This window comes from Mytilus edulis, chromosome 7 (assembly GCF_963676685.1).
Source record: "Mytilus edulis chromosome 7, xbMytEdul2.2, whole genome shotgun sequence".
NCBI lineage: Eukaryota > Metazoa > Mollusca > Bivalvia > Mytilida > Mytilidae > Mytilus > Mytilus edulis.
In genome coordinates, this window is record NC_092350.1 from 28,318,992 (window position 1) to 28,338,487 (window position 19,496).

Genomic DNA, 19,496 nt, shown 5'->3' on the forward strand with positions numbered 1-19,496 from the left:
AGCATCTTTGACAACTGAGTGCAACACTCGAATTTACGCATTACAATGAGGAAAACTCCAAAATGAAAATGATTGACCATGCAGGCATGCTCAGTCCATTTTAAATTATATAAATTTGTTCGAAAACTGGAGAGAGTGATTGAAATTTTAAGGTTTTTGTTCAAGAGATTGCAATTATTTTTATTGAAAAGAAGGCGATGTTTTATTGTATTTCTACGAAACTTTTGTATTCGAGAATAAGAAATAGTTTATATCCCAGAACGTTTCATTGGACGTATGTGTATAACGTTCCCCTAACATCGTATCATCATAATTGTGTTACAGGTGTATTGAATCTGGAACTTAAACGAGCCAACATTCGGAATAGATCTTCTCCACCTGCAAAAGGTATGAAGAAATATATAATCTGATCAAATTACCTGTACAATTCTCATATATTTTTGGATAACGGTTTACACTTTTGTACCATAGCGTAAGCTTGCTGTGATGTTTTATGGTTTATTGTTTTTGGTTCTATAGAGTATTTTGTTGAAGTATGATGACAGGAAAATTTAAATAGTGATATACAATATTTAAATGCAGGAGGCAGGATTCTTGAGGGTTTTATGCAAAAAAATATGTAACGTGACTATAGAGTAAAGATCAAAAATTAAAAAAAACTTAAGCATATGGAAATTGATATATTTTCTAAGAAAGTTATGTGCATTTGGTTTACGAACTTCTGACTCAAGTGTGCCGGGAGACAATTATTACAGACGACAAACAAAATCACTCAATTTTAATTTCGTTTCAGCGCAAAATGTTTTTTTTTAAATACATGAATATTTTATCTAAATTTTCAGGTTTCAGACGGATGATTTTCTTAATTGAGAAAAAGGTCCTTGATTCAATTATTTTCATTGAAGGCGAAATATTTTATCTAAATTTTCAGGTTTCAGACGGATGATTTTCATAATTGAGAAAAAGGTCCTTGATTCAATTATGTTCATTGAAGGTAAGTTAAAACTAATTATGCGAGTATTTTTGTCCCCTTTTTTATAAGGATTATATTCCCATTATGAAGTCAAATACAACATTAACAACATGCACACGCTGAAATATCTCGCCTGCTTTTCATGTACTGATTAGGATTTAATTTTTATTGAATGGATACAGAAATAGCATAGTATTACATAAAATTAATATTATCCATACTTTATAAAAATGAGGTACTAGTAAAGGTTGGATAAGCCATGTCAGACAAACATGTACGACTTCAAACATACCATACATCAAATATTGTTGACCTATTGTTATATAGTATTTGTGAAACAGACCTAACCAAGAAAACTCAACATTGACCGATAAACCCTTATTTTATTTGTTTTAAATGAGGTAAGTTAAAAGATTAGATGAATCCTGCCAGACAGATTTGTACACTTTACAACCATTCCACCCACCAAATATTGTTCACCTATCACTTATAGTAACAAGTATATAGTTATGCTATTACTCATAGTTAGTAAAAAATTCACAAGACAAAAAAGCAGTCGCTGAACTATAAAAATGAGGCCAAGGACAATGGCTATTTGCCAGATGGAAACTTCGTAACACAATGCACATGTATACAAGGTATTAAGAATCTGGATTTTCTGAAACTGAAATGTTATGCTTTATGCAAATAGTTTAAGCCGTTGCTGCTGCTACCTGTTTGTAATTCCTACTTCGTACCAGTCGACAGAAAAAAACAGCAATAATGTACATAAAAATTATTTATAAGGCTTGCATTTACAAAATATTGACATTGAAATTCTTTCTTTTCTCTTCCAGATATTAGTGTAGCCCGTTTAGCTATAATCGTCTTTCTGATCTTCACATCGGTTTACTTCTTATATCTTGGTGTATGTATATTTTCTAAATGGTTTCCGGAAAAACCTGATTACCTAGAAGATGTGGTAGTGCGACACCTAGAGTCCTTGAGTGAAAGCAATACTTATATAAAGTCAACGTTTTCATCAGTGGCATCATATGTCCTAAAATTTATAAGCCTGTGTATTACATCATGTATAAACTTTATATTTATAGCAATTTGCAGTACTAATATCATTAATATCATTAGTATCATTAATATCGTATTTTTTGCTTTTTGTACTTTTGAGATTGTTCCTTTTTGGTATTACTTATGTGCATTTGTTTACTGTTTGACTATGCTGTTTTGATTTCTACCTACCTATTCCTGTTCATTTGTATAGGTTCATTGTTCTTTCTCAAAACTTTGTTACAGACTTTTCTTTTGCGCTAATTACCTTGCAACAGACCATCTACAGACTACTTCAAAGAGTTGTTGCGAAGATTAATTGACATTCAATTCAAATAGCATGCCACTCTCCCTATTTTAGACATTGGAGACATGGCTGCATATTTTTATATTCCACAGAGATGGTCATCTTTAGCAGCTATACCGTAGACATGCCTTATTTACAATATTTGTATACTCTAGTCAACCTTTCGAGGTCTATAGTCACAAGGTTATTGATGAATTATGTATACTGTGTGCGTATAATTGTGAAATAAATCTAATATACTAAACTATGTTGGGGTTTTTTTTAAAGAAAAGGACTTAGCATTTAACTGAAGAGCAAGTACAGAAATAAATGCCCAATTTAATCTCCACACAGGGCTACATACACAAACAAAAAAATTCAGTAGAACTTAGTAATTTTAATATCACATAATTTGCAGGTTCTTCATCTTGAAGAATTTATTTGAACATTATTTCATTAATTTAAAATAATAAACAAAAACTGTACAGTTTGATCATAGCACTTAAATACAATTAAGGCAAACAAACAAAACAAAAAAACAAGTTACATTCTAGTATAAGTGATCTCCAATATGGAGAGGAGATTCGTACTACCTGTGTTTTCAATTAAAATAATATATTCTTATACTGTGCACTATCTATAACAGGATAGAAAGGAAAGATTGTTTAAGTAAAATTAGAAAGAAGAGAAAGAATAGAAATAATAATTTTTTGGGGTTATTTCTATCAAATTTTAAAGTTTAATACATCAATTCTATCATACAACAGATGCCTCACAACAATATAAAACAATTTTTGCGGTCGTATAATTAAAGGCTTAGTCCTTGTGTTATAATAACAATATGTTCACGAGTAAGAATTCTGCTTTCTTAAAACAATAAAGAAGCATATGAAAAAAAAAAATTCAAAACATACATGTTAATATAGAATTTACTTTTTCTATCATACACTGAGCTTATCATTTAAAAACTCACCATTAATACTCATTTTTTTCAAACTTTTCTTATTCAACACATGCATTTTACTTAACAATTAAACAAGATGGAACCATTAGCCAAAAACTATTCATGCAGTTATATTCACATTTTACTTCATAAAAGTTATACCTAACATTCTACAAAATTGTTTTGTTGTGAAAAGGTTGTAAAGTTTCATAAAATAAAGTGAATAAATCCTCTTGAAACACCTTACAACACAAATGCATTGAAAAATCTATAAATCAAATGCCGAAACGAAAATACCAAAATTGCAAGAGGAGAAAACTGAAGAACAATAACACAAAAATTATAATATTTTTGAATTTAAGGTAGATAGGGTGTCTTCCTCCATCTTGGATTTTGAAATACTAGAAAACAAGGTCTAGATCTTTGATGAAATGTGCAAATTTTTATAGTAGTAGGTAATTCATGTGTAAGAATTTTCATTATAATATAGAAAATGCCATGTTTGATCATATTTATGATTGTATTTTACAAAAATAAGAATCCTTTTGTTTGATTCATTTTTTTCCAACTTTGTCAAATAAGGGGAGGCAACTCAAATGCAAGGGCAGATAATCCAGATAGTGTTACTTTTACAATAGAATGTGTTAGGAATTTACCCATTTTTACTTGTAGCAAGAAAAGGAGTCCGGTGACCCCATTTTTTCTTTTTCTTATCTGAAAGCATAATATTGAAGCTATCTTCTCATATTTTATCTCAAAATTCTATGGTGTGGTTTGCGTTTTATGGCGGAAAATGGGTTTTCCATGCATAATCTATACAAAATCTTGACAATTTTGAACAACCTGTAGTGTGAAAATAAGTCCGGTGACCCATTCTTTTTATTAATGTTTTTAAACAAGCAGGATATGAACTACATTTTGGCAAATTATTAAAAGATTCTATGGATTATAATTTAGACACCCCATCTACCTTAAGCTAAAAATAATCATGTCTTTTTTTTTAATCTCAAATGACTTTCTTTAAAAAAAAAAAAATTACAGGATTTTATCTTGTAATTTTTATTTACAAATACAGATTTTTCTTTAACATTATATTTATGAAGGAATGTACAGTAAATTATTTAATTTTTATGTGAAAGCATTTTATTATTTTTTTATTCCTTGCATATTTTAAATCTTTACTGCTAGATTTTTTTTCACTTTTAACATTAAAGTGCCTTTTCCATGTATAATCCTTACAAAACAGCACAACATGAGGCTTGGAAAGTTTTTATCATAATTCTTTAAAACCATAATTCAATTTACATATTGTTAAAAGTCTCATTCAATAATTAATTTAAACTTTAAAAAAGTCTATTTGAAATTTCCTTTTTCATTAAACTGAAAAACTAAGGAAAATATACTTATATAAACCATGTATTCCTTATGAATGATACTTATATGTTTAATAGTCAATGGCGAATGTTTCATGCTTCAGAATGAGAGATACAATTATAAAACAATACTACTGAGATATAAATTGAAATTTGTATGACGAGCAGGTAATGCTAGAAGTTTTACTGTGAATTACAAGCATCAGAAATGAGTATTGCACATTTCCTTATTGATCAAACTACATTTAGATAGCCAAAGTTATATGACACTGAAGGTCTAAAGGTAGTAGAATGATGTACACCATGTTAAAACATTCAACAGACATACTAAAATGAATTAGAAAGAGCTGAAGTCTTAGCTAAATTTAGCACAAAATCTAATGGAGAGTATAATAAGAACAAACATATAACAAAAATATTTGCCGTTTGCAACTAAATATTCATTCTAATACTTAGCAGAAAAAGTAATACCAAATGTAAGAATGCCTTTTTAAAAAACCAATTACAGAAAGTTGCTTGTCACTGGTATATCATCATAAGAAGCTATCTTTGGTTCTACCACAAACCTTATTGAATCATTAAAATGTGTATGTGTGTACAAATGAATACAAGTTTAGTGCCAGTTGGATGTTTAATTTGTTGATGCTAAATGTTGGCAATCAGAATAATGAAGAATAATAAGCATGTTGATTGATGTAGAACTAATATAACAAGGACATGAACATTACATTGATGTTATCCTTAATTTGGCAGTTTTTTCTTGTAAACAAATGAAAATTTTCTATTGTTGAAAAGTCTACTGTAGAAGGCTCTCCCCTATAAAAATGAGAAATGAGGGCAATATGTTGTACCCAAAGCAATGATAAATCTATCAGCAATCATACATTAAACTTTCAAATATATTGACATGTTCAAAAATACAAATTAGCACAAATGTGTGTAATACTGAAACAAATTGGTCATCATAGATGCAGTCATGTACAGGTTGTATTTCAAAGGTAATCCTAAAAGTATGAAATAATTCAAAATTGTGTACAAAATAAATAATTAAAGACTTCACTTTTTCAAACTCATCTGATTTACAACCATTGCTGTTGGTTACTGAGTGATCAAATAAAATACTATTTTTTACTCATTTGAAGATTCACAAAACATCTTTTTAAATGAGTATTGAAACTTTGTGAAAAAGTGGTTGAAAATCTTAAAATATCCAAAACAAAATCTGTAAAAATAATTAACATAATCATAGGTTTAAATCGTTATATAGTTGAACTGAAATCATTTAGAACGCATTGAAATCTAACTACACCATGATTGTATTTGAAGGTTTACATAACACACACACACATCATATACCTTTCATTCACATATAAAATAATGTCTAGATTTAAGAAACACTTTACAGCACACCGGTCTGAAATTAGCACAAACACACACAATGCACAGACAAAGCACTCAGCTGAATTATTACACTCGTCAATACTTTCACGATTGCAGGAACACTGTAGCTTTAAGAAAACATGAAATGTTTAGATGTCATGATAAATAGACTGAGGCTACAGACACCAAGATGTATGTTACTTGATCTTAACAGCATGAATATGGCAATGAAATTATAAATCTTATCATAATTGTTCAACTTTTGGCTAATTTTTTAATTCTTTCAAGTCTTTGTTTTAATTCTGACACATCTGTTGTTGAGGTTGATCGAGGCATTTCTGGCTCTTTCTCTGCAGCCTGAATTTCAACCTGAAAGTATTTGATTTAAATGAAATAAAAACTCTTAACATGATGTTTGTATCAAATCCATACAATGGACTGATGTAATAATTTATTGGTCGTCCCATTGACTACCGTATTTATTCTATTTAAAGCCCCCCCCCCCTTCTTATTAACACCCCCCTACCGACAATCGTGCGTTCAGAACTTTTAACTTCTTATAAACGCCCCCATTTTGTAGTTAAAAAAATAAAATTGAAACTTAACCAATACAATATTGCAAAGACATCGACCCGGTCACTCAGAAACATGAAACGAAAAATCAATAATGTCCATGTTTTAATCCACTCCGATAATCCAACACACTGTGTACAAGTTCCAAAAATAGATCTGTCAGTTACACAGTACGCTTTTGAAATTATGTTCCATTGATGTGCACGCTTGTTCATTCGAAAATTTTAACAAATTATTTGATGAGGTCACATTACCGATATACACTATTTATAGATTATGGAGACAATAAGAAACATGTGTATGTTACTATAGTCTGTTTCAACAAAATTCAGGTAAAGGTCAATGAAGTAAGGTACGAAATTCATTTCTCTAATTGACGCCCCCTTTCGGAAATTGTCTTCGCCCCCGGGCCGTTTATTAGAATAAATACGTATATCACTCTGCTCAGCTCTTAATAAAATTGCATATCATGGCTTTGTGACATCAAATACATTGACTAGGCTTTAATAACTTTGACCCTGACATATCAGCAACGTCATAATGTTTTAAGTCATTGATAAGTTTGACCTGAACTTACTAAGTCAACTTCAGCATGCTGGTGAAACTAAGAGAACACTTTTAAAAGACGCAAACAAGCCTAATAAATCGATTATCAGGATAACCTGATAATTGGTACAATATTTGAATTTCTTTTTCAAGATAGCCACTTATCATTTTGTTAAAACAATTATGCTATTACTATTTAAATATTTACATCTATAACTTGCATTAGGAAAAAAAGTCTCATAAATATTAATTTTGTTGTTCTATACATGAAAATAAAGTCAATTACATATATTTTTCATCATGCTTATATTTTAATTGTAAAAAACATGAATATGACCATTGATTACAGCTGAAATTATGTTTTAGTGCTAAAATTATATGACTTCTTAAAAGAGTTAAATTGTACAGAGAAAACATTATTGAGGATCTGAAAATGCCTGTTAAAGGCAGGTGACCACTGAAACAAGGCAGCTTTGACTGTACCATGATTTTTTTAAGTTGATTTTCAAAAATGTAGGATAGGAAAGTATACCTGTATATCTGGTTCTGGTGATGGAGGTTTTGTTATCACTGGTGTAATATCTGTTTCTAGCTTGCCCTATAACAATTTATCATCTAATAGTTATAATCATTTATCTATAATTTCTACAAAGATCAGTTGCAATGATTTTTGTGAAGCAAACGTTTAATATAACGTGGATTCATTTAATTTTGTGGTTTGAATTCAAATTGTTTTTTACTGGATGTTTGATTTCATGCTTTTGCCAAAGTCTGCATACAAGCCTATAGAACCTTTACTGTCTAAAATTGATATCCCGATATAAACATGAATCCACAGTACATTGTGCTCAATAAATAAAACACCACACTTCCACACAATTATTGTTATGAACAAATACTGGTTACAACTGAATGTTACAATTGTATTTGATCATACCTACCAACAATTGAAAACCTAAAAAGCTTGATGTGTGATCTTTAAAAACATAATCGGGTTTGCCAAAATAAAAAATAACAGTGTTCAATGACAAATATGCATTTTTTTAAATCCTTTGCCTTTCAATAAAAAAAAATTTGAAAGCATAATTAATAAAATTTTGATTCAATTGATGGCAATTTACCATTTAGTGCAAAACTGCATGTGCAATTTTAGTTGTACAAGACTTGACCTTTTAAAAAGACTTTTGTTTTCTATACCTCATTATCTAATCCACATCTAGCTCTCAGTATTTTGAGACGTTCCCTGTAATAATCCACCTGTTGTTTCTCTTGATGTCCTACTGATGAATCATTGGTACTCTGAAGATTGTCAGATCTCACAGACACTAAAATAAAAATAACACATTATAAGTTTTATGCCTTCATTTTGTATTTTGCTTTGAACTAGCTTTTAGTTACTGTGAGTACTATATGTTGTGTCTATTGTTTTAATGTTAGTGGTTTTTGTATCTTGTACCAATCTTTTCAGTTATGATGATTGCAAATGATTTTAACAATTTGTTCTTAAGTTGAGCTGTTACACCACAATCCCAAGTTAGTGGAGGGGTGAGAACTCACAAACATGTTTTATCGTGTTACATTCTTAATGTGCCTGTCCCAAGTCAGTTAATAGCCAGTAGTACAGTGATTGGTGTTGGTTCAGGTCTGTCATATTTGGTTTTTGTAATAAATTAGGCTTTTATTTTTTTGGTTTGAAATATTTCGTATTTTTCATGTCGTTTTATAGCTCACTAAGTGCTTTTTAAAATTTAAAATAAATGAAAAAAAAATCATAATAGAAGGGCTGGTTGGAACCCTTTACAAATGTTTCATTAGTTTATTCTTCAATCTGCTATAGGTTCCCTTTTCAACTGAGAAAATAAATGTTATTACCTCCAAAATCTGAAGGCACTTTTCCTTCTCTCTCCTGCTCAATATTTTTTAAACCTCTTTCTATATAGTTTTGGAAGAAATTTGATGATTTCTTCAGAAATGGTTCCAGATCGGCATCAGGATACTTCTTCTTAAAGTCATACAAGTCATTCAGACCCTAAAACAGATTTAAATATAGATAAAATAAAGTTTTTTGTGAGATATACACATGCTTAAAAAGGTTTTCTGCTGCTTTCAGTTATGTGTTTAAAAAACAGTAAACTAATGATCAAGATAAAAACTCCATATTTTTGTGCATGCAGTATGTTATGTTGTTGATATGTTCTCTACATCTGTCCATATAAAAGCCATCATGCAAAACCATTAAGAGCAGTAACTATGTTCTTCAGTCATCATGTACTTTTTTTTAAAGAGAATTAGTCAGTTACTCAAATGCATGACAAATTGTAAATACCAGAACTTGCGGTCATAAAACTTTCGAGCACGATTTTTGTACTCAGACTCAAGAATCAACCAATCAAAATACTTGATTTTGTGTTTCGAGCACCTATTTTGTACTCGGAGTACTGAGTAAAGTTTTATGACCGAGAGCCAAGGAATTCTCTTATTAGATCTCCCTACCAAGAATACTCTTATCAGATCTCAACTATATTTTGACTGAGTGTTTGATTAATCTATTGTCTTTTCCCTTTTTTCTAAATTTCCACAGCTTTTACTATAGTAGTCACATCATGTAATGTATTCTATTTGGGTGTATATATAATATGCCTTTTATGAAGAATTTTTTTTTTTATATAGAACTATTTATGCAAATGTTGAAGGTCCACAAATAATATATTTAAACAAATTACAAAATTTTCTACTCTCACAGTTTGGCAAAGAATTTATAATCTTCACCTTGTATCCTTTAAGTGGTACCTAACACTACAGGGAGCCAACTCTGTAAAATCAGTGAAACCTTTTAATCACATTGTATTGTTGAGGAAATATTGAACTTCTCAATGATCAAAACTAGTGTTTGTCAAACTGCTAGGTATCCAACCAATTTTTCCCCAGAAAGTGATTGGTTCACTTGTTTTGAAATTTTTATATTTTTTTCAAAGGGTCAAAGTAAATATATTGTCAAAATTTTATGAAAATTAAAGAACTTTAGTGAGCACGCTCATTTACCCCACGTCCCCACATTGTTATTGGAGAAAGAAAATATGTGTAAAACAAAAAAATTGTACAAGAAAAAAAGATTGAATCATAATTTCTGTCAATATGCACATCTACATAGTATGTCCGTATTATCTACAAAGTTTCATGAAATTATGTTGTGTGGTTTCAGAGGAGTTGCGATGACAAACTGTTGCAAAAGTACATTGAAACAAATAAGTTCAAAGGGGCGTAACTCCTAGAAAAAAACTTGGATCATAATTTCCTGTCGATATGCCAACTACATAGTATGTCCTTATTATCTGAAAAGGTTTTATGAAATCTGTTGTGTGGTTTGAGAGGAGTTGCGATGACAAACTGTTGCAGTAGTACATTAGAGTAAATAAGTTCAAAGGGGCATAACTTCTGGAAAAAAAATTGAATCGCAATTTCCTGTCGATATGCACAACTTCATAGTATGTCCTTATTATCTAAAAAGGTTTTGTGAAATTCTGTTGTGTGGTTTGAGAAGAGTTGCGATGGCAAGAAACAGGACTGACAGGTCAAAAACATTATACCCTCCGCAACCTGTTGCGTGGGGTGTAATTAAAAGTGCCAAATTATTTTAGTCAAGGTGTTGGGTACCACCTTAAATAGACTAGTCTTTACTTTATTATAAAACTTACCTCTCTTGTATTTTCTTTGGATCCAATCTTTTTAAATATTTCGGCTAATATATCGTGAGTATTCTTATTCAATTTCTTTGGTTTTTGTGTACTCTGTAATCAAATATCATAAATACTTCAGTCCATGTAGACCATAGAATCACATTTATAAAAAAAAATCTCAAAATTTTTAATTAAATGAAAAATAACTGGTTGCATGCATTTTCATCCTATGCATACCAAGATTTGTAACTCAAAGTATCTATGAACAAGTATAGGAGTACATAAAAAAATGTTTGACAAACATAAATTTCACTAGACAAAAGTGTTCTGACACAAGTTATATCTCATTAATGTGAAGACAATATGATTCTTTCCAGTATAACTCGACAAAAGTGTTACGAAAATAAGTGTTGGACAAATGAATGAACAGATAAAATATATCAGTCCCCATGTTTGATAACATGAAAGTTGTACACCATGCATTGGTGAATTTTATGTTTTTATTTCAGTTTTGCATATTTTCCTATCTATATTTTCTACAATAATTATAAATCTTCTATAAAATGTGGTATCAATAAATCAATCATATTTCTACCCACCCTAGGAGTTTTTTGTTCTTCATTCCATTCATTCTTGGCGTTAGGATCGTTGTGGAGTATTTTCTGTAGGTATGCCTTTACTTCAGAATTCTCAGCAGATTCAATTGAGCCCATGTGTTGTATGATCTGAAAGGATTGAGTGCATTTACAAAATAAATTACCCAACGTCATTGGATTGTTACATCTTCTTATTTATATATATACTGAGCACATCTGTCAATATAATTAAAATATTTCATCTTCCAATTTTCCAAGTATAGGTTTGAAATGTTATTCAAGCAGGAAAAAACTACACATGTTTTCAAATTTTTTTTTACAGATATTATGAGGCAAAAGATCTGCAATTAATAATATGAAATATTCTAATATTTCCTTTCACAAGGATGAAAAAAAATAGTTTAGTCCATCTATTTTATTTTTGCCTGTGTAGGAATTCTAGTTGTGTTTATTTCCTAAATATAGTAACATAGCTATAGTATAATGTCAATTTCATCATGGAACATTTTATATGAATTTGGTTAAATATACTTACCATGAAATTACATTTATATTATATAGAATATGTTTGCTTTCACAACATGTTCTCATCGCAATTAACTAGGTGATTAAAAATTACATCCATGAGATGTACTCACCTACGTCATAGTTCACCTGTGTAACATACACTAGCTTTAGTTTTAATTTTTGCGTTCAAGAGAACGCATGTTTCTCGTCGGCAAGGATTTTTAACAGTTTACTGTTGAAAATCCTTATTTTTTATAAAAGACATTATTTGTTTTCGGAATATCGGTATACGATTAATTTAATGTGAATCAGAATACAGCGCTTCTGCCAAGTTTCTGATATGCACGTTTTCGTCATTTTTACAGCTTACGAGTCTGGAAATACGACGACATAGAAAATGACCTTTGTTTAGCCGCCATTTTCAAACATTAAATCGGGTCCGAGGAAAGGCAGAATTTAGCTGTCAAAATCGGACATGTTACGTGAGTGCTACGTTTTTAAAAAGATATATTTTTAAACGGATGTTTATATATTTTTTTTCACGCTCAGCTGACCGGATTTTTCACTGCATTAGAGCAATGCTACGAAACGGGTCGAGTGTAAAGTTTGGATAAAGTCGATTGTTTACAATTTGCAGTCTGTACACGAGACTGTGTAAACACATCACTATTTTAAAATCAGAATTGGTATTTTGACCAGATCTGATTGTTTTTTCATGTGGAAAACGTCCGTATGGGAGCGTATACCACTATTGTCACTAGAACCTCAATTGGTTCGATTGTTTACAATTTGCAGTCTGTTACGTGTACACCTGGTACACGAGACTGTGTAAACACATAACTATTAAATCAGAATAGGTATTTTGACCAGATCTGATTATTTTAATGTGGATAACGTCCGTATGGGAGCGTATACCACTATTGTGACTAGAACCTCAATTGGTTCAATAAATTTCAATCAGAAAAGGGAATCTGCCCATTTCTGATTGTTTTATTTGGAAAACGTTCCATACAGGGAGCGTAGACCAACAGTGATACTGTTTTAACAGTTGATAAATACATCACAATCAGAATAGGGATTTTGCCCACAACTGATGATGTTTTTTTGGTTAACCTTCCATTCAGGGAACATAAACCATATTTATTGAAAATAAAACGTGCTCAATGGATCACTATAGACTTAAAATAGAATAGGGATTTTGCCCAAGTCTATTTGATTAATGTTGACATGTTTCATACAGGAAACATAGGAACTAGAACAATATGCATGATTTAGAATCTATAAGTTGCATTCTTTCTAATAAAATACAGATTTGATATCTTACATAAAATTAAATCATAACTATTTATTGATTGCACATTGATATTTATGGAGCATAGAATTGCACGTGGATGATTGTTGCAAATAAAATAAATTAGAATCAGACTAGTGAATTTAAGTCCAGGTCTATCTGACTTTTCTAGACATCCTTCCACCCAGGGAACATTATGTCTACTTTTATTATATTTTAAAACAACACAAGCATAGCTAATATTTGGTTGCACATTGTTTTTTGTGATGAACCAACAGTTTAGTAAATTAACATATTTGCTCATATTGAAAATATATTGAACAAGTGTCTGGAAATAGTCAAGACAGATATTAAAGACACCAAAATGATACATTGTTATCTAGTACAATACAAATGTGATTGTAGTTTAAGCATACCAATACATACTTCTTTTAAATATGTCCAGTTTAAATCAGGACAGTAATTCTAGAAGCCTGAAATATTTTTCCAGAACAGCAAATTGCTGTAAATATTTAATTATTTTTTTACTGATAAATAATTCTCCAATGCTCTAACAGACATGGAGACAGTAAGAATGGAGCACTGTTCTAAATACAGTTGATAGCTTGTGACAACTCTTTTTACTAATATTAAATTTCATGGTCAGTTTATATGACAAGAAGAACATGAATATTATAAGTATGAACTGCTATAACCAATTGTTTGTTTTTGTCCGCAGTAAGGAAACAAAGGCTTTTATATGTTTTTATGTAAACATTAGATTGTCTATTGAATAAAGAGTTTAGGGGATGCCATGATGCATTTCACAAAGACTCATTCAAGGTAATGGCTTATATATTGATTACATAATTCAGAGTGTACATTGCCAATGCATTTATTAAATATAATATGTACTAATTCTGTTTTGTTTTGAGTACACAAAAAAGAGGTGATAACGTAAGACTTAAGAGACTATCTTACCCTCACTATATGGGAATCACTGTCAAATTATACATATATCTTCCAATCATGAAAGCAAAAGGAGTTTGGATATTCTTTTAAAGATAGAAAATTATGCCTTAATTTACATCTTAAGTTTTCTAAGCAATGCCAACAGATGGGCAAGTTTCTGCTATAAGGATTCATTCATTGGGTCTGTTTTATTCTTAATGTGAGATTGGTAGAACCCAACAGTTTATGCAATGGCTACACATTGTTTTTCCTAGAGTTAAATATTGATTCAGAATTCTGAAGTATAGAGGACTCAAATATGCTGATTTATAGAAACAAGATTATCATTAAATTAGATCTTGTAAAAAAAAAAAAATTAGTAAAATATTGGTAAATAAATAAATAAGATTTAAAGCATTGTGGATGCAGGATTTATTTAAAATGCTAGACATGGAAATTGAAGTAGTTTTCAAGATTTGAAACTATCTATTATACAGCTCTTTATATAAACCTTTTATTTAGTCAGTCTTTACGAGATGCAGAAAAAAAGAAGAGGTTTTTTTTTTGGAGTAACACATGATGTACCAATATAAACATATAATATATATACATTTCAATTGGTTCTCAAATTTTAGCACCAGTGTAGAAGCAGTTAATCTAACAGAAAAATGTAGGAAAAGCAATTTATTTACAAGACTGATTAATAGTTAGCAAATAGCTTTCAATAGTCTAAGAATAGTACATGGAAGTAAAATATAGTATGATAATTCCATGATTATATCAAATCAAATGCGAGACATTTTCTTAATATTATACCTAAATATTAAAATGTCACTGTTTATTTTTTTTTATTTTTGCTCATTATAAGCATAAAGTTACAAAAATCTAGTCTGGTCAAAGTCAAGTTGTGTATTATCTATATACAGGAAGGTTTTCCGAATGCATGTGATTTTAACCTCGGAATTGATGGTAATTATTCACTTTTCAATTTCCATATTACCAGCCAGAATAATATAAATATATAGCATAGAGTTAGTATCTTATGCAAGAATATGCTACACAAAATTGAAATGTGTTTATTTTAAACAATTACTTTGAATTTTGATTCAATTTTGTTTTGAAAGATGTGATTATTTAAATCACATTAATTTTGTTTTTGCCAAATCTGGGGACAAATGCAAAATTCTTCTGAGTGACTAAGTTAACCAAATGACTGGGTTGAAGTCACAAAATACTACCAAAAGCTGTTTGGTTGATATATATTGAATCATATCAGAATGTATAGGATTCAGATGAGGTGAACCAAGACAGAAATAAAATGAGCATTTTTGATAGTGAAACCATTTCTGAAATAACTAAGAACACTTAAGGATACTGCAAGTTAGTACAAGTGTTTTCCATATTGCCAAACAAGTGTTTTTCTTTAAATACAACTATAGAACTATATTTGACAAGTTGCATTTTAGTATTTCTGATAGCGAAATAATTTCTGAAATTAATATAAACAATTATCAAGAGCAACATACAAGAGTTGTTCATTATGTCAAATTTTTGTTTTCTTTAAATTTGGAACTGTACATGGCAAGATATTCTAGAAAGTTAACCGTTGTCAAATGTTAATTAGAAATATCAAAACATTTTATTTTAAACAGATTTTTCATAGCTGGAGAAAATCATCTGTTAGCATTCTTTTTGGACTTATAAGGACAACAATCATGGCTTTAATTCAGCTCAACATCAAAATGTTCTGTGGAAGCAGTATATCAATGGAAACATGTATACTGAAACTTTTCCACTGATTTGTCCATTTCTGTATTTTTACACTTGAGTAGTCCAATACAAAACAAAAATATTGGTCATGGTTGAAATGGTAGACATTGTATTCAAAGGTTCTACCACTCATAGAAATTTTATCAGATTTTTAAAATTTAGTCAGTTTAGAGAATTGTCATTATACAATAGTACAAGACTTCTCTTGATGAAAATATTTTATTCTAAATCTATAAAATATTAAAAGTAGTATATCTAGCAGAGAAGCAAATTCTCAGGGACTATAACTTTAAGAAAAGTTTAAAGATTAATCCAGATTTAGCATAATCATGAAACAACTTTGGTTTGAGTCTTTAATAAACTTTGATTGTATTAAGGACACCTATTTACAAAGTATATTTTAATTGATTATAATTCTTTAATTAAGTAGAAAAGAATTTATTTCCAAAGATGTGATATTGATCAGGTTATCAAAAGATGACAGCAATCATATATTATCTGTTATTATATTAACATAGAGAAAACAATGGAAAGTTAAAGAAAGGTAATAATGTTTCCAAATAAACTTAAGTTTCAAAGTGGAAAGTAATGAAATTAAGGTTGGATTAGTTCTTGTCGATTTGTACAAGCAACAAGAACAACCTATTCAGAAATAAATGCTTATTTACTGTTGCATAAATATTACAACACATTTAGCTCATAATGAAGGAGCTTTAATATAATTATTTCTATACTGACCTGCAGATTATTTATTCATCAGATATAGAAAGATGGGGTATATATACATGTGAGTGCCATTGAGACAACTCTACATCAAGTCTATTAATTTTGCATACTTGTATTTATACAATCTGCAAAGTTTGCCATTGATACATAGAGAATAATACATGGCCTTTTCCATATCAGCCTGGGTATCATCCCGAGACCCCCATATCAGCCCGAGACGGAGTCGAGGTGCTGATATGGGTCGAGGGATGATACCCAGGCTGATATGGAAAAGGCCATGTATTAATCGCTTTATCATATACTTCCGACAATAGTTTTATGTAAGGCAAATAAACTAATGCAATAACTAAAACAGTCAAACACTTTATAAAGAAAATTAAAATTATGAATCAAATATTATACTATAGTTGTCCAACAACAGCATCATTAACTCCTGATATATTTATGGTAACATATCCTATAGAGGCATTTTGAAACATTGAAAATTTGGAAGAGTTTTACGATCATTACTACTCCATGTTTGTTATACTATAAAATGATTCATAATTGTCAATGGCATTTGTTAGCAAGTATTAAACTATCCCCACAAAAGTTCCCGTAAATTTTGACGTCGTCATAAAAAACATCTGACGTCACAATGGAAAAGTAAACAACCGATACCGGAAACACCGGAAGTAACTTGCACGAGAGGCACTGATATGGGTTTTTTGCACGAGAGGCACTTGATATGGGTTATCAGCCCGGGTGGGAAGATATGGCTTGTGCACTTCCGCTCATTACACATATGCAAAAGCTATCATATTAATGCTAAGTATATGATAAATATAGTTATGCAGCATAGCTTCATTGTATAATGTATTTACAAAATTTAATGGAGTTACTTTTTAAAAAATTTCACATAATTTTTTTTTTATATGTTGAAATTGTATGTGTGTGAGAGAATTTATCCTCCACCAAATGAAATACTGCTTGTTAATCAGTAAATATTCTATATAATATCAATGTAATTTCATGGTAAGTATATTTAACCAAACTCATATAAAATGGTAATTTTTGAAATCTCAAGAAGAGATTTTATATGAATTTATAGGGTTAAATATACTTACCACAATCCACCACCACCCCTGGAATAAATTCAGTTTTTGTTCACTTAATTGAAATTATTCAATTAAACGACAAATTAAAACTAAAGCTAGTGTATGTTACACAGGTGAACTATGACGTAGGTGAGTACATCTCATGGATGTAATTTTTAATCACCTAGTTAATTGCGATGAGAACATGTTGTGAAAGCAAACATATTCTATATAATATAAATGTAATTTCATGGTAAGTATATTTAACCCTATAAATTCATATAAAATCTCTTCTTGAGATTTCAAAAATCACCATTTTCTCCACAATCAGGGGTCCATTAAGGGATGAAAATAAATTTGACATTTGTGTTACAATTTAAAAAGCTATCAATGTATTAGTTTAAGTTGCAGTATAAAAACAATATTAGGTTGATGTTGTAAAAATATAAACTCTTTTTGTACTCGGTGCAAAACTGGGGAAGGGTTCTTCCCCAGTTTCTCAGCCTCATACAAAAAACATATTTTTCTTTCATTGACCTAATATTGTATATCTAAACACACTTTTATCATTTGGTTAATTACTTAATATCTACAAAGTGTACTTACTTTTGCCCCTTTTAACTTGACTAATGAATGTAATACTGTTTTAACTGTTCTCAATGGCAGATCACTTGGTCGATTCTTCCATGATGTACTTGGGAATTCTTTAAGAAAGAGGTGTGTATCCAGTAAGATTCTGTCTAGATTTAGATCATTTATTATATCTGGTAACATTCGTATCATTTTCCATACACACTGAAATAAGAAAAATAAAGCTAAAATACTGATCTATCATTATTAGTAAAAGACAGTCACAAACAAGAATATGTGCTCAAAGGCCACAATAAGACAGTCACAAACAAGAATATGTGTTCAAAGGCCACAATAAGACAGTCACAAACAAGAATATGTGTTCAAAGGCCACAATAAGACAGTCACAAACAAGAATATGTGTTCAAAAGCCATAATAAATTGCTCATACTATCACATTCCAATGTTAAGAAAACTTTGATATTTGCTGTAAAAAACTCTTAGTTGGCATATATATTTTAAAAAGTTCAATACATACTAAACATGTGTCAACTAAGTTTCTAATTGATGTGTCCAAAGCTTCCTAAACCAAAACGTGAGCCTGATATGGAACAACTGAACATGAAGACAGGAAACCATAATGCCCTTATCTATTGTAGCCAGGGCATGAAAATGTCGAAATAATTAATGTTAAATTTAAGAACTAATAACAATCATTTATACAGTGTTTATGTTTATATTCTTCCTTTCTGTCCTTAAATCACACACCTTGCATTGCTATCAACCCATCATGCTCTGTAATGTATATCTACATGTATATCTTAATTTTACAGCTTTTTTGAAAATTAATAAATGGTAACCCAGTTGTAGGTTTCCCCTAGATACAAAATTTGTAAAAGTTGTTTTAGTGCTGATTTTCAAATATTATTTTAATGTCATTTTGAATGAGATACATAAATGTTTATGCTATAACACTATACCTTCATAATTAATTCTATAAACTTGACAGTACATGTTTCACTTGTAACACAATCTTGTAACAGTCTGATCAATGCACTGAAAACAAAAACATAATCATGTAAAGATGTAAATAACTCATCAATTTTCCTTAAAAGTAGATCTCAATAAAAATTAGTTGTGCTATAGAAAATGATTTCTTAATTCCAAAAGGCGAATAGTGACTAGTGTAATCACAAAAAATTCTGCAGCATGCAAAAAACTAAATTGTGATGGGT

At 30.0% G+C, this 19,496-nt stretch overlaps 1 protein-coding gene and 2 long non-coding RNA genes across 3 annotated transcripts in view; 2 read left to right on the forward strand and 1 right to left on the reverse strand.

Moving 5' to 3' along the window:
* The first annotated feature begins 324 nt into the window (after positions 1-324).
* LOC139481188 (uncharacterized) lies at positions 325-1,998 on the forward strand. The gene is made up of 3 exons (XR_011654575.1): positions 325-387; positions 932-994; positions 1,810-1,998. It is a non-coding gene; the product is annotated as an uncharacterized lncRNA (long non-coding RNA).
* A 687-nt stretch (positions 1,999-2,685) lies between these two features.
* LOC139481192 (uncharacterized) lies at positions 2,686-5,353 on the forward strand. Its single transcript, XR_011654576.1, has 2 exons — positions 2,686-3,608; positions 4,223-5,353. It is a non-coding gene; the product is annotated as an uncharacterized lncRNA (long non-coding RNA).
* The window catches only part of LOC139481189 (cytoskeleton-associated protein 5-A-like), a 67,780-nt gene continuing 52,671 nt past the window's right edge, over positions 4,388-19,496 (reverse strand). The window contains exons 39-46 of the mRNA XM_071264345.1: positions 19,242-19,317; positions 18,298-18,486; positions 11,395-11,520; positions 10,814-10,906; positions 8,991-9,147; positions 8,316-8,443; positions 7,651-7,716; positions 4,388-6,368 (exon numbers count right to left, since the gene is read on the reverse strand). Of these exons, the coding sequence (XP_071120446.1) occupies positions 6,255-6,368; positions 7,651-7,716; positions 8,316-8,443; positions 8,991-9,147; positions 10,814-10,906; positions 11,395-11,520; positions 18,298-18,486; positions 19,242-19,317 (949 nt within the window). The 3' untranslated portion in view covers positions 4,388-6,254. The remainder of the gene's footprint in view (positions 6,369-7,650; positions 7,717-8,315; positions 8,444-8,990; positions 9,148-10,813; positions 10,907-11,394; positions 11,521-18,297; positions 18,487-19,241; positions 19,318-19,496) is intronic.